We start from the raw sequence: 16181 nt of genomic DNA, 5'->3' as shown, positions 1-16181 counted from the left end.
TAGCAATTGGAAACACTTGCGTTTAGGACTTTCATCCACATAGAACACAAATTTGGCCCTGCCAAATTGCTGCATACAAAAACAGGCTATGTATGTAAACATGGGCAGTCATGTTGATGTGCTTAAATCAGCCATTTCCAAATGACCAATTTTTGAAGCCTTATTTACAAAAATATGGCTCGTATATATCTACTGTACATAGCATTTTTTTTAAAAGCAAGGAAATTCCTGCTTCCGATAAAATCACCTTTTCAAAGTGAATTGCATATGTAACATTCTACAAAGATTAATGATTGATTCAAATTAATTAATAATTCCATAAATTTTGGATGATTTGCTGGTTTTTGAACCTGGATTTCACACTAAATTTAGTCACTTGAATCTTTTGACATGGAAAAGGAAAATGAATGAGTCATATTAAATGGTGGTATTTTCCTATGTGGTTTCAACTAACGGAAATATTTATAATAGATATAAAATTATACATTTAAAAATGTAAAATATTCTTCTGTTTTCATGAGTAAACGAATTCAGGCTCAATTTGTTCATATACCTAACATTTACATTGAGTAGTTTTTTTTGCTGACTGTTTATTTTGTGAAAGAAGGAAATAATAATACATCATAATATATCTGGAAATTAAATAAAAGAAGATAACAATGTTTCTGTACCTTTCTGTTCAACAGTAAACAATTTTTCATAACATTTTTCAGTACATATATATCTTAAACAGGGTATTCTGGATGGTGCGTCATGTCAAAAAAAGTGCCCGTTGCAAATACGATGGATGGGTTTATTAAAAGCGAGACTCTCGCATTCGCTCTATACAGAGTGTTAGCTACTCAGTTGCTTACTCTCATGACACATAGCAAAACAGCTAAAATTATTCTTAATATGTTGGACCTTTTATTGAACGTAGCAATAGTAATTCAAAACAAAGTAATTAATCTATGGTGCCACCGCCACTAGTGTCTTTAACAAATGCATAGAATATCGATTAATGGCCTCTGATAGTTACAGTAGGTCTACACAACTACTGTCTTTAAAAGATTTCGTAAAAAATTAATTTCACTGTGGAGAAAATGAAATACTATGAAAATAGTATCAGTTATGACTTTTTCCCCCCATTTGATAGTCTATTTAGTTTTATATCAAATACAACGTGATTTTCATTGAACGAGATCTGACAGCAACTGCACATTTTTCCGCTAGGGCTAGCGATTAGCGGACAGCTTTCCCTGCGCAAGAAATCCCCCATATTTGAGCAAACCAATGAGAATGCGGGACAATGATGATGATGATACATAACAACAGAGTGTTTGTGGATCTGCTTACGCGAAACCCTCTGTAATTGGCAGATTTGAAGAACTGGCAAATAAATAAATGACAGTTACATATATATTACCAAGATTTTATCATGTAAGCTTTATGGTACACCTCAAACAAGGAAATTTGTTCATTTTGGAATAGTGTTAATACTAATTAGTGAGTCCACGAATGGCTTGGGAATGAAGCATTCACAGCTTATATGGACCGCTCGCCCCTATCAAGACTGTCAAGACATGGACACTGTTGGAAACACGACTAATAAACAGATTAAAGTAAGTGACGCAGAACCAAGCATTCTAAATCAAATCTAATTTTAAGATAATGACCACTGACCTCAAAGCAGACCACAAGGACCAAAAGGTATAGAATAGGAAAACAATGTAAATCGACCCTAATGACTAACAATGCACCATGAAATAATCAAAACTACTATATACATCTGCAGAATAATCCATCTGTACTGTGTGAAAATTAAGTTAATTGTGAGAGCATCACATGATGAGGCACTGCAAGGGATAATGGTTGTGATTTATGGACATACTATAAGTTACTTACATCCACAATGAAGAAGTCCAGCCAGCACCATGCATTGGTGAAGTATTTGACGAACCCATAGGCCACCCATTTTAGCAACATTTCGAGGATGAAGATGTATGTGAAGACACTGTCTGCATATTGTAGGATGATCTGGATGGTTTTCCTCTGTTCAATGTACACATCCTCAAACGCCTTCGAAACAAAACAGAGAAAAGGATTTATTTCAATATCAGCATTTAATTAGGCCATCATTTCTGAATGCTCATTTCATTTCTTTACTTTTTGTAATATTAATTCACATATTTTTCATTTTTGTTATGGTAAATTAATCTAATAAAATGATGCATGTTTGTCAAAAAGAATTGTTTTATTTGATGAATTGATATCATCTGCAATCCCTGACATCACCAAAGTGTGGCACTGCAGCCCCACTTACTTTAGCTCACACTTTCACTTCAGTGGGAGTTTGGCTATGGTCCCTAACAGCAGCTGCGAGAGAGGCAGCAGCATCTTCTGCATGTGGGGCCTTTTTCTACAGCATTTGGCTATGCTCCCTAACAGCAGACATGAGATACTGCAGCCCCAAGACAGACTGCTGAGGTGCAGGGGCCGGTTCAGCGCAATATAGTGATAGCCATTAGCAACTTCCATAGATCATATAGCACACAGCATGCTATGCAGCCTCAATCACATTACAATCTACCTGCACTACTGTTCTAGCGCATTAGTTTTGCACATGTACATTGTGCAAGGATGAGAAATCTACACTGTGCCCATATATCTTCCATCTCAGAGAATCTTTAGCTCAGCTTTTGTAAATCTACATCACTGACTTTCAAAAATGCCCAAAGCAGTTATGAATTGGCAAATTTCTGAGGTCTCCACTGCTTGTTAGACTGGATTAAATAACTAATTTATCTGTAATATGCATCAAAGTTATTTGAATCATTTTCAACGAATAAGGTACAACATAAGGCCTTGAACTGAGTGTTTTAAGAGTTTAAGGTTTTTTTTTAAGTAAGTAAAAAAAAGGAGGTTAACCTTCAGAAAATGTTGACCTCAGACGGTCAAACTAAACACTAAATTAATTGTTACCCTGTTATCAAAAGACATCTAAATACAACTTAAACCCTTATTTGTTTGATTTTGTAATTTTATAGAAACATACATTTAATGAAAAAGAAATTAAAAAAAGTAAAAAAAGAGAGTTGCTCAAGTTATTTATTTCTGTTTTTTAACTAAAAAAAGCAACATAGGATGTGTGCTTCAAACACTTTACAAAAATGATTAGAATACCAAAGTGTAGATGATTTACATCTTTGCACTTTTGAGAGAATATTAGCAAATAATATCAGCTTCTACATTTAAATAATAATTGTATAGTGCGTGTGCATGTGTGTGACCTCACCAGAGCTCCAGAGCTGAGAAGAATCATAAAAATGATGAGCGTTTCAAACCAGTTGTGTTCAACAATGAGGTAGCAAGTTTTCCTCAGAAACCACCAGTACTTCCCCCAGCCCTCAGTAATAGGCACGTCACAACATTTGTACCGTGCCACACAGGCTGAAAAACATATTACATATATGCTGAATACACATTTACATCATATCGACACTCACAGTGCTTGCTTTATTGCCTAAGGGTAAAACTAACTTACTACAATGGTATATATGTGTGTGTGTATATATATATATATATATATATATATATATATATATATATATATATATATATATATATATATATATATATATATATATATATATATATGTATATATATATATATACATGTATATATGTGTGTGTATATATATATATATATATAATATATAAATATATTAGGGTTGCACAAATATTTTGGGGCGATACCGATTTTAACAAACAAACAACTATTGGCCAAATCCGATGCCGATATTTGTCACTTGATCTCTTATTTGAACTTCTGTCATTAAAATCCATTGGATCCATTTAACATTCAACAGGCCAACATAAATACAACAACAAAGATGCAAGGGAACAAGGGACTTTTATAGTGTTAAAAGTGTTTTATAGTGTGTTAATATTAATTAGCGAGTTCACAAATGGCTTGGATATGCAGAGCATTCGTAGCTTATATATACCGGTATATATTACATGATCATGATTTTTTTTTCTCATTTCTTAATTCATTGTAATTCATTAAAAGTATTTCTTGAACTGACAGCCCTACTAAATACTCATACATAAATGATTTAACAAAGTCAGATGTACATTAACTTTTAAACAAGCACACATGCATTTCTCACCATCAGTCCAGCAGGCCTCTGGGTCTAAGTACTCCTCTACGACCTCCACAACAGCCATTTCCTCTTCATCAGGCTTTATGTCAATAGTACTTCCCTCGGAAGAGCTGGTGTCATCCAGCTAAAGGGAAAAAACACATATGAAAATAGATTTTGTTTAATTTGATTAATTCTTCTACTTCTATTTTATCTATTTATTTTAACAAGAGTCTTTTCAGATGGTCACAAACAAGGTCAAAACACAAGGTTCACTCAAATCAAATGAAAAAACTTTAACTTTTTGTCACAGATGAATATGATTATGTTAAATCCACTGTTAAATGAAAGTTACCGTAATCATTTTGTGTTGGGACTATGTGAATCAATTTTGTTGACATAACTAACTGGACAGTGGATCTGTAGTTCCCAGCGTGCTTTGCATCAGACTGCATTAGGAGAGTAACATTTTGAAATTAAGTGTTATTGTATGTGATTTTCAGGAAAGATAAAGACTTGTTAGTGCTCAATGTTCAGTTACGTTGGAGATTTAGAAGAATTTCGGTTATGATTTTTAGTTTTGTATAGAACCATTGTATAGAAGACTGGTGCTTGTGCTCAGGATGTTGGTGGTTACATGATGACTATGATGTTTTTTGCATCACTCAATGAGCAAAAACTATGCTAATTACCAGTGTCTTCTTACTTGCTCATCCAAAATGTTGCATATAATAATAAGAAAAATTGTCTTTAGCATATTAACATGTGCTATTGCTAGTTGACACAGGAACTTAAATGTATTAAGTTGGTTCAAACACACATTATTTGTTTAAATGAACTTGTTTTATTCCTGTTGTACCATGGAAAAGTTTGTCTTAATTTAGTTGTTCATTGAACAAATTTCTTTTTGTGCGTGTGCGTTTGTAATCCTGACTAATCCAGCACTCCAATCAATGCTTTCTCTAGTGAAAAACTTCTGCTGTGTGAGTCCACAGAAATCCCTGAATGCAAGATGCAATATAAATTGATACCAGCACCTGAGTTACGGTGGGTCAATAATCTTTCCCACTAGTAAGTTATAAACTGAAGCCAGATGTGTCCTAGCGCTAACCTTCACTGTTCTTTTGGGTGTCTAGCTTAATTAGCATTCACTCTACCCAAGACACAATTAACCTTGACTCAACACTAACTGAATTAACAAGGTTAAAAACTATCATCTACATATGCAAATCAGACAGTGATGAATGACTTTTTGCTGTATTTTATGCAAATCAGGTGTTGTCTATTGATTTACTTTTTGTTGCATATTATGGTACAGCACAGTTGTATTTACGTCTTTCTTACAACAGAAAATAATAATGCTAAGAAAAAAGGAGCAACACTTTCTAGTTATAGTTCATTTCTTAATAATAATATAATAATAATAAATATGATATGATATAAATCGTTATATTACAATAATTATTCTGATTACTAATAAATAATCGAAAAGTTATAATATTAAATGATATGAATATGAATTTATATAATGTATATATTATATTATTAAAAGGAAGCAACTTAAATGTGGCATATAACTCTATGTGCGGAGTCATCATATTCTCTTACTGCAAGTACCTACAGTATCATATTTTAATAAGAATGCAAACACAGGCACTTGCATATATACCCATGCAAACACATTCCTAAGCCTACTGGAAGAGCTTGACCCTGATCACTGCAGGCCAAGATGACACAGCTGTTTTATAAAACCCTAAATGTTAATACACATACACACACCGGCAGTCGGAAGCATCAAAGGCATAAAATAACCCTTCCACACCACCACTGCAGTCCTCTCTGACCCAGCCTGGCCAATCAGAAATGAAGACCCACCCAGCACTGCTCTGACTGGCTAACAAAAATGATCTACTGTAATATCACTGGCTAGATGTTCAGCACATGTAGTTCAGCAGTACTGGATCTGTTACGTCTAAACTGGGTCAAGGTGACCCAGTCTTTGCACAGAGACCAGGACAATGACAGGAGAGTCAGTATAAATGTGTGTGCTACACATGTTGAACTACATTTGATTGTGGATGACAAGTGACTGCTCACATTATTTTGGTTCAATCTGCTCCCTGGTAGCATGCTAATACATACATAGAACAGAAAACTATTGAATACCCTTTAGGGGCTAGCTATGCTCTTTGTTTTGAGGGGTAATACAACAGCTTTAATAACCTAATTTTATTGAAATTACACACACATGCACGTGTGCCAGCACACACACACACACATACAAAGGAAAAACATTACATCATCTGGTGGACTGCATCTATTCTTTGGCTGAGTGGCTCAGCACTCAGCAGAAGCAGCAAGGCAATAAATCACAGGAATAGCACAACTCAACATTCTTATACTGCCTGCAAAGCCTTAATCCACCCATACTGCTGTAATCTGCAGCCCGTAATCAACTACTGAGACTGAATTCATCTACACACACGGTCATAATCTGATCACACTTCCTTTAATTTAAGTTTCTCATCATTTGATTAATTAAAATATACACATTTAAGCATAATGCAATTAGTTCAATTCAATGCAGTCCTAATAATCTATATTTATTTGAGAAGTCATCCTCTACTGAATCAAGGAGCCCCCTTTTGTCATTTTATTAATAAATAAGTCATATTTAATCAAAAAGCCCTCAGAAAATATATAAAGTGATGCGACTGAATGTTAAACAATAATTTTGTACCAGGAAGAGAAAGTCTGACTCTTCCAGCATACACAAGCCAACTCTTTCTGAAGTAAAATGATGCAAAAAGCAACATGGACTCAAAATGATGATCCTTGTGAATTCTGTACAGTAAGCAGCAGCAGTAAGCCATTTTCAATTCCTCAAAGAATACAGTATGGGCTACATAAAATTTTCCACTGCTTTTCTTCACCCTAATATTTTTTTTTTACAATAACCTCAGCACCTGCTTTAGTTTTAATATATGATGTCATCAGAACAGAATTATTTTCTTTTTTCTATTTTTTAAACAATTATATTTACATCTAAATAATACAGTTTTATTCTGAGATTATATAATTAATATTAATATTAATAAGAGTGTCCCCTAAAGTGAATGAAAAATAACTAATAATTTTATGTCTTTTAGCAAAAGTCTCTATAAAGATCCAGTATGGAATTAAAAGTAGCATTACAATATGTTAGCTCTGACCCACCTCTGCCCCTAGTATCAGAGGTGCTTCTGATGCTGTTTTGGTGTTGTAATTTTTTTTACTATTGCCATTACAACCATTCATCATTCACTTCAACCTGTGTAATACCAAAGACTGAATATATAGCAAATAGATAGGAGTTGGTCTTGCACGTCCGAAATAGCTATCAAGAGGTAAATATAATAATGGCGCCAAGTGAGTTGACTTTCCTTGAAAGGAACTATGAATACTCACATCTTTGCTATTTTCCACATCCGACTCACTGCTGAAGTCCTCTGTGTTGAGGTTCTCAAAGTCCGACTCTCCCACAGCGATGGGAACCCGTACAGTTAGGTTGGGGTTGTGTATGAAGGACATGGGCTCCTCATCAATCATGTACTTTCCTACGCTGCTACCAATGCCGCTTGTGGTGCCATTACCATTCTTGGGGTAATTCAGATCACCACATTTAATGTCCACACCAGTGTGGTTACCCATGAGGTTGAGTTTTTTGTCATACATGTCATCAAGAGGTTTGTCTTCGTCTTCCAAAGGTTTCTTCTTCAGGATGTGGGCAATCAATAGACGTACATGAATTTTGAACCAAGCGATACCCTTCTTAATGCGGATCACTGAAATCTGCAGGTTGTTCATCTCACCATCATCATCTGTGGCTGCCAGATTATCAGCACTGAAAGAGCTGAGCAACAAGGCCAAGAACAGGTTCAGCACCTGATCAAGAGAAAGATCAACAATTTAGCTTTTTATATGTTGCACTTGATTGTAGACTTGAAGTCCACAAGACCATAGGCTGTCCCCTTTGTCATTTTTTGGTTCAACCATGTGGCCACAGTGCATCCTGAATGCACCCTTTTTTGAAGACTTTAAAATGAATGTGTCATTATTTCAACAATGTGCAAACCCCAATGAGGCCCAAACTCCTTCTGAACCACAAAATGACATAGGATACCCTACATGCTTGAAGGACATTTCTTACAATGAGGGAGGAAAAGGTGACAAAGAAGCTGAAAGAACTGCAACATGGGAAACTTTAAAACTCACCACCAAGTTTCCAATGACCATCACCATCATGAATACAGTGAGACACATTGTTTGTCCAGCCACCTCCATACAGTCCCACATGGTCTCAATCCATTCTCCGCACAGCACCCGGAACACAATAAGAAAGGAGTGGAAAAAGTCGTTCATGTGCCAACGGGGCAGCTCACAGCTCACTGCAATCTTACACACACAGTCTTTATAGCTCTTCCCAAACAGCTGCATGCCCACCACAGCAAAGATGAAGACGATGATGGCCAGCACCAGGGTCAGGTTTCCCAAAGCTCCCACAGAGTTACCAATGATCTTTATCAGCATGTTCAGAGTGGGCCATGATTTAGCCAGCTTAAACACCCTCAGCTGTATGAGAGAGAAGTTCGGGATTCACAAAAGGATTGCAATAAGAAAATATGAGACATTGTACACCACTCAAAAATTTGGGGTCGGAAAGAGTTTTTTTCATTTTAATGCTCACCAAGGCAGCATTTATTTGATCAAAAATACAGTAAAAAAGTAACATTGTGAAATAATTACACAATTTAAATCAATTATTAAAATTTTACAATCTAATTTATTAGTCCAGTCTTCAGTGTCCCATGATTCATCAGATTCTAATATGCTGATTTGGTGCCTGAAGAAACATTTCTTATCATTATCAAATTTTTTTGCAGCCTTATAAAAGTCTTTACTGTCCCTTTTGATCATTTTAATGTGTCCTTGCTGAACAAAAGTATTAATAAAAAAAATCTTACTGACCCCAAACTTTTGAATGGTAGAGTATATACAACTATGGATGTCATACCAAAATGTCAGTAGTTGATACCAATACCAATAAAATATCACTATTGTTGATACCAGATCTGATACCACATTAAATATGCTATTTATATGCTATTATATAATATGTTATTTACATATGCTAATATATACAATTAAATATTTACATAAATAATAACAAACAGTACAACAATAGAGATGGATGAATTAAAATGCAAGGCACTGGTGATGCTTGCATATCTAATACAATTTGGTACTACTCAAGCAAAAACATATGCATGGACTTGTCTTCACTCATAACGCACCAATCTGAAGGATCTGAGCACAGACAGTCCCTCTACATCGGCCAGCCCCAGCTCCACCAAACTCAGGCTCACAATGAAGCCGTCAAAGATATTCCAGCCCTCCTGGAAGTAGTAGTATGGATCCATGGCCACCAGCTTTGCAAACATTTCAGCTGTAAAGATACCCGTGAACACCTGAGATAAAAAAAAAAGTAGACAAAGAAAAATGTCATTAGGATGACCTTAACAACAATGTCGATGGAAAATTTGATGTTAGATTGACATTGTGGATAAATATGTTAGTATCTAGTCCATAGAAGATGAAAAAAGTAACTTAGATTGTAGGTATATAAACATGTTGGGGTTTATTTTGTGATAATTATCAACTATCATTTACTGGAATGCATCATTACAAAGACCAGATTTGAACTTTCCTTTAAAAAATGTCAATAAATATATGCTGAACTGTCGAATAGGTTTCCTCAAAAATGTAAAAATTTCGACCACTGGACATGTTCACCATACCTTAACAGTTTATCACTGTACTAATACACAGAGCTGCCTGAAATATTACGGTACGTTCACACGGGGCGTCAGCGTCAACGCTTGACGGAAGGCGTGGCTGAAGTTTGGCACTGACGCCATGGTCATAGCAGCGTCAGCCAATGAAATTTAAAATGTATCCTCAGTTTGCTGCTCTTGAACAGGATGAACGTGATTGGCTGCCGCCTGGCTACTGTATTTGCATAGAGCGATCCTATTGGCTGACGCTTCCGTCTGCGGCGCTTCACTGGCGTTGCTCGCGGCAGAAGTTGAAAAATTCTCAACTTTTGCCGCGAGCAACGGCAGTGAAGCACCGCCGACGGATCCACAATTCCTTTCGGCAACGCTTGACGTCACCCATTCAAAGTCAATGGGAAGCGTTGACGCTGACGCCCCGTGTGAACGTACCGTTAATGCTTTGCTTCCTGTACAAGTGCCTACACATATCTCTCTCAATTCTTCTGTATTGTAAACATAAAATACTGCGAGATCACTGAATCAGATATGAGAAGGAGGGGATGGGCTGTAGAAGATACTAGAGACTGGAACGATTGCAGAAGATTGGTGTAATGCAGGCTGTATTTTCAGTGTAGGTACATCATATGCTGAGGAGCAGACATCAGTGCTACACTGCCAGAGACATAACTTAAAATGGAAATGTGGGACAGGGTCCAGTGTTGCTGCTCAATACAGAAATGAGAAGATGGTTAGGAGTGAGAAAGGAAACCATTGAATTCAATTAAACCTATATATACCGTATATGAGATAAAAGTCCCCATAAAGACAAACGAAAAAATTAAAATATAATTAAAATAAAAATATTACTCAAAATAATGTGCTACTCGTAGTGCAAAACCAAAAAAAACACCTGCATTCTGTTCCACTTTTGCTGTCTCAATACAAGAATGCATCCTGTATGAATAGCCCCTTTGGGTTTTTGTGGTTAAAGCGCAAAACTTAAAGCAGTGAAATTCAACAAAAAGGTCTGCAAATAAAAAAAAGAAGAAAAAAAAAGTATAACTTGAGCGCCGTTTTTTTTTTTTTTAATGCTGTGTCATGCAAGAAGTGTTTAAAAAAAAATTAAAACAGTCAGTGACATTCGTCTCCATCTTCTTACCAGGTTTCCAACAGAAAGCACCCCCTCAAATTGCTCTGTCATGGGATAATGCTCCATGGCCATGAAGACTGTGTTCAGCACAATGCATATAGTAATAGCCAGGTCTACAAACGGATCCATCACGATGAGGTTGACAATCTCTTTTATTTTTATCCAGATTGGACAGCACTCCCATATCAAGAATGTGTTGGCAAACTTATACCAGCAGGGCGGACATTTTCTCTGAGAGTCCTCAAGCTCTGTGGTGACAAAAAAAAAAAGGAGAATAGGGGAAGATCAAAATATTGAAAGCAGATAGATAGATACATAGATAGATAGATAGATAGATAGATAGATAGATAGATAGACAGACAGATAGATAGATAGATAGACGTCACATTATACCTTCCACCAGCGTGTTCGTTACAACCGTCATTGCACTATTGGCTCGCTCTTTCCGACTAAAGGAAGTATTGAGCTGGTCCACTGACACCATTAAAGAACCTGAGTGTTTTCTCTTCCCCTCCACCTCTGTGGTCTGATGACAGGAGTGAGATGATATGAAGAAAGACAAAGATCAATCAAAGATGGAATTTTTTTCAAGAACCATGTAACCCATGTCAACACACATGCACAAGCTGACAGAAACACAAGCCCAAACTCATCCTCAACTGTATTGTTCCATTTAGCCACTGCTGAATTGTCTGATATATTCCTAAAGTGGATTTTCTCTCTAAATAAAGAATTGTACCTAAATGCTTCTCAAATTGAGTTTAAACAAACGACTTGCTTTAATAGAATAGAATTGTATTCTTGCAAGACAACAGCATATGGACCTACCATAGCTTCCTTCAAAGACACTCTACAGTAAGTAGCTATATAATATACATAGTCATTCATAACCCTAAATTTAAAATAAAAAAAATCATCCTCGACTTTTATACACTAGACCAAAGTATAAATAATTGAAGCCTTGAACAGTGGTTCTCGTCCAGGAGGCTGGGGCCCTAAATGTATGCTGGTTTTGCATCCCCTTTTTGGGGTGAATTGAACTCTATTCATATAACTCTATGATTTCTAAGATTGTAAATGATACAATGATCTAAGATTGATTTTTTTTTTACTTCAGTTACAAGACCATTCATTCATCACTGCCAGCTGCTCAAAAGGTTGCCTACTTGTCCTCCAGAGAACATCATCATGCAAGAAGACAATTTACACATTGCTTAAGGCCCAGTTTTCACTGCCATTAGAAAAATCACTTGAATATCAATTCACTTGGTATTGTTGGTGTTGGTCAAGACAATAGCCCATTTCACACATACAGTCTTTACTGGTAAATTACCATTAAGATACCATGTATGCTGCATTCACGCCATAACATCCTCACCTCCCGGTTCACATCCTCAGACTCAGATTTATCCGTTTATATGGCAACACTATCAACGCCAAAATGAATCTGCAGCAGTCAGGTGGTACAAGTCAGCGTTCTTTAAGTTGTTTACGTTCATTATTATTGTAATGTTATGTGCTTAACATTAATTGAGTTAATTAAACGCTTTGCAGACTCTGCTCTGGTTGTGCGCGTTCATGTGTTTTGGAGGAGGTGTGGAGATGCTCTGAAGAAAGGGTGAGATCTTATGATTTCAAAGCTAGCTTGCCTCTCCGAAATTGTCTTTCCTACCTTTTATTCTCTTTTCTATGCAAAGATGAGCTAGACGAACATCTCTCTGATGCGCTGCGTCTCGCGCTCGAGATCATGCTTTCTTTCCATTCATCAGTGCTGCGGTTCTGCAGTTATTGCATCTTCATCCAGGTGGATGAAGAAAACTGCTCAGCGTTTAAAGGTCATTTCTGATGATTGACATCACAGAGTTTACTGGTGTGCTATGTGAAATGGGCTAATGTTTATCTGTTCCTTTCAATTTCAAAGTTATTTCATCTAGATTTTACATTGCAATTACTTGGTGAAGGCTGCATGTTCAGTTAAATGTCTGAAACAGCATGCTGTACAGCTGGGTGAAAACTGGGCCCGAGATCATGCTTTCCACATAGGAGGAGAAGGCAAAGAGAGTATAAGGATGTCAATCCACCATGCTATTTAAAATGAAGCAGAATGCTGTTATTGGAAAGGTAAGGATAGGTTTTTCTTGCATCACACTTTTTTTTTGGAAGGGAACAGAGTGGTCCTGAAATTCTGAGAAATCGAGGTGGAAAAAATAAAATGACAAATTTGATGTTGTGGTTGCCATGAAGGTATGGGTTAAGTGTGAACTGAAGAATATTGTAGGTACCTTATTTAATGTGGTAATGGAATTAGTATATAAATTAGGTTTAGAGGGGATGGGTTTCGTGATAAGTTAAAGACGGGCATTAATGTGCACAAAGGGACCCCTCGAAAACTCCCCCAATATATATATTTTTTTTGATTGGCCATGCCATTCACAGAGGGAGAGCGCCGGCAGGGAGTGGGACTAGTAAGATTGTTAATCAATACAAGAAGGGAAAAAAGAGACAAGAAAGGAAGGAAAAAGGAATCATTTTGGAGTTGAGAAAGAACAGACAGATTAGAAACTCAGTGAAGGAAATGCGGTAACGAAAAGGGAAAGAGAGAGGAAAAATCTGAACTGGAATCATAATCGGCCACTTCTGTCATGCCTATACTCTGAACCTGCCCCCTGTGGACGTCCTTACACTGTCATCAGAAGCTGCCTTATCTATTTTCACCTCAGGCAGTAGCCGGCCGGGTCCAGGCCCGATCAGAGACACCACGCCATTGCAGTCCACCGTGCTGTTTCTCTTGCAGCCTGGGTGGGGTGCCAGTGGGTTAATGCGTGAGGAACCCTGGCTGTAGCCGCTGTAGCTGCTGCGCCTGTATGGGACAAAGAGGGAGCCGCGGCGGTCTTCACTCTCCTCGACCGTGCTGTGCTCATCGTCCGCAAACTCATTCTCCGAGCCCTTGAAGCTGAATATACTGCTGCGGCGGGACATGAAGGGCGAGCCAGGGATACTCAACAGGGACTGTAAAAAAAAAGAAGAACGGCACACATGAGAATGAGGAATCTTCAGTGAGTGAAAGAAGCCAGAGCAACATATAAACATGAGAAGAAAAAGACATTTGCATTGCACTGATTTCCCATTCTTTTTTCTGAGTGGTCTGCCAACTAGTGACTCTCAGAGACGTGGAGAACAATAACTGCTGACCAAAGTCATTAAATGAATTATTTAACAGCTAACTGCAGGTCACTTCTTGGTATTCAGAGAACCCTTGTTCTCTATTCTTCTATTCTTTCATAACTTAGAACCCAGTAAAGCTGACCAATGCAAGTCAGCATGAAATCAAAACAGACCGTTTACTGTCTTATATATATATATATATATATATATATATATATATATATATAATTTATTTTATTATTTATTTATTTCATTTCAATATCTCCATGCTTTCCTCTTAAAAGACTTAAAATCAGTGTTGTTATTGTTCACTAAGGCTGGGCGTACACTATGCGAGTTTAGGCGCTCGTGAGCCCTTGTTTGCACACATTACGAGTCAGTAATCCTGATAATCGTGTCAAACCAGTTGTTACACGGCACGACTTCATGGCGAGCCGGTGGCAACCGCGTGAGCTTTGGCACTAAACGGTGGGAGTTGGGAGTTTTCAATATTGCTGCTTTAGCTTCAGATAGAAAAATAAAAATACATAAAAGACAGCTATGCAAATCACTCATGGTCATTTTGTTCAACAAAAAACAACTAGAGAGTGTATTTGTGTGTGTCAGTGAGTGTATGCGTGTGCTATAGGGTTACTAGTAGCCTATGTGATGTGGTTTATGATGTATTTATGTTTATGAGTTGGGAAGAGGAGTGATCATATGTGCATTTTCCAGAGGGAAAAAAATCGCTTGCGAGCTCCTACGACAGCAAAAATAGCACCATGTACAATTTAAACTATTAAAATTCATTTTTCGAAAAGCTGAAATAAAATATAAATACTAGATGAAAAACTAGAAATGTTGCCTTGGCAACTAACTGAAATAAAATAACTTTAGGTTGAAGAACTGATAAAAAATAAATTAAAACTAATTAGAAATATATATATTTTTTTAAATGACAAAAGCACACAAACAAAATGACTAAAATTAAAGTAAAATTAAAACTATGAAAATATGCAAATAAAAGCTGATTCAAAACATTAATAAATACTATAAAAGTATGTGAATAATACCAAAATAACACTGCTTGAAATGACTTAATATAACCAAATATGTATTAGTCAACAGCTATTTAGCAATTGTTTTTTAGCAAACTTGCATTCTCTGACTTCATTCTGGAATACTGTAACACCCAAACTTCACAATCCCATCAATACATTCTTTTCAGATTAAATATTCTGTTTCACAGAGAAACTTGTAATATTACGGTAGCTTAGTGTGCTCATATACCAAAAAGAGCAGTTACACTTTCTTCTGACTAAAAATCACTTCACATCTGAAATTCACAGATGATACAAAATGCTAGTTGAGGCCACCAATATTGCAGAGTTCTAACTGTTTGCTGAAATTCACTGATAATGCGGAATGCTAGTTGCTAGCGCAGGCGTTTTCTCTGCGGTGCGGCTGAGAGCCTTCTCCCTAATGGGGCGGTTGACCACTGCACAATATGTACAGCAGAAAGAGGCCCAAATCTCTCAGCAGGGACTATTTTTCTCAGACCACTCACTGAAGAGAAGTGGGTTGATCTGGTAAAGGGTTGAGACCGCAGTGCTGCAATGGAAAAGTCCTATGGAGATTGCAGAGTGTTATTTCAATATCAATAACAATCTCTAACAGTGGCTTTCCATGCTAAATCCAAGGGGGAAAAAACACTACCAGGGGTAAAATGTCGGATCACACGGTAATAACTAAAGTCATGAAACCAGCTTCCAATTAAAGGCAGCGATTGCCCTAATAAGGCGCTTTTATACATTATCACAGTGAGTCTGATATGAGCAGAATTTGCAGGGTGGGGCACAGGAGGATGACTTCCTGCCTAAGCACACTATATTACTGCCCTCATCAGATGAAAGATTTATAGTGGGTGGTTAAATAATTCACAGGGCCAGT

The 16181-nt window shown here is 36.8% G+C and overlaps 1 protein-coding gene across 3 annotated transcripts in view; it reads right to left on the bottom strand.

Moving 5' to 3' along the window:
• The window catches only part of scn8ab (sodium channel, voltage gated, type VIII, alpha subunit b), a gene marked incomplete at its 5' end in the record, with an annotated part of 47210 nt that overhangs the window by 11212 nt on the left and 19817 nt on the right, over window positions 1-16181 (bottom strand). For 2 of the 3 annotated variants that reach the window (XM_081381181.1, XM_081381180.1), the window contains 9 exons: window positions 1885-2058; window positions 3275-3429; window positions 4152-4269; window positions 7572-8048; window positions 8379-8735; window positions 9458-9631; window positions 11097-11335; window positions 11481-11613; window positions 13770-14096. In XM_081381181.1, the coding sequence (XP_081237307.1) occupies window positions 1885-2058; window positions 3275-3429; window positions 4152-4269; window positions 7572-8048; window positions 8379-8735; window positions 9458-9631; window positions 11097-11335; window positions 11481-11613; window positions 13770-14096 (2154 nt within the window). The remainder of the gene's footprint in view (window positions 1-1884; window positions 2059-3274; window positions 3430-4151; window positions 4270-7571; window positions 8049-8378; window positions 8736-9457; window positions 9632-11096; window positions 11336-11480; window positions 11614-13769; window positions 14097-16181) is intronic. The other variant, XM_081381182.1, reaches the window with a different exon arrangement.

The sequence above is a fragment of the Scardinius erythrophthalmus genome, assembly GCF_964197995.2.
Source record: "Scardinius erythrophthalmus genome assembly, chromosome: 12".
NCBI lineage: Eukaryota > Metazoa > Chordata > Actinopteri > Cypriniformes > Leuciscidae > Scardinius > Scardinius erythrophthalmus.
Note: the sequence above shows the minus strand (reverse complement) of the source record. Positions and strands in the feature narration are given on the sequence as shown.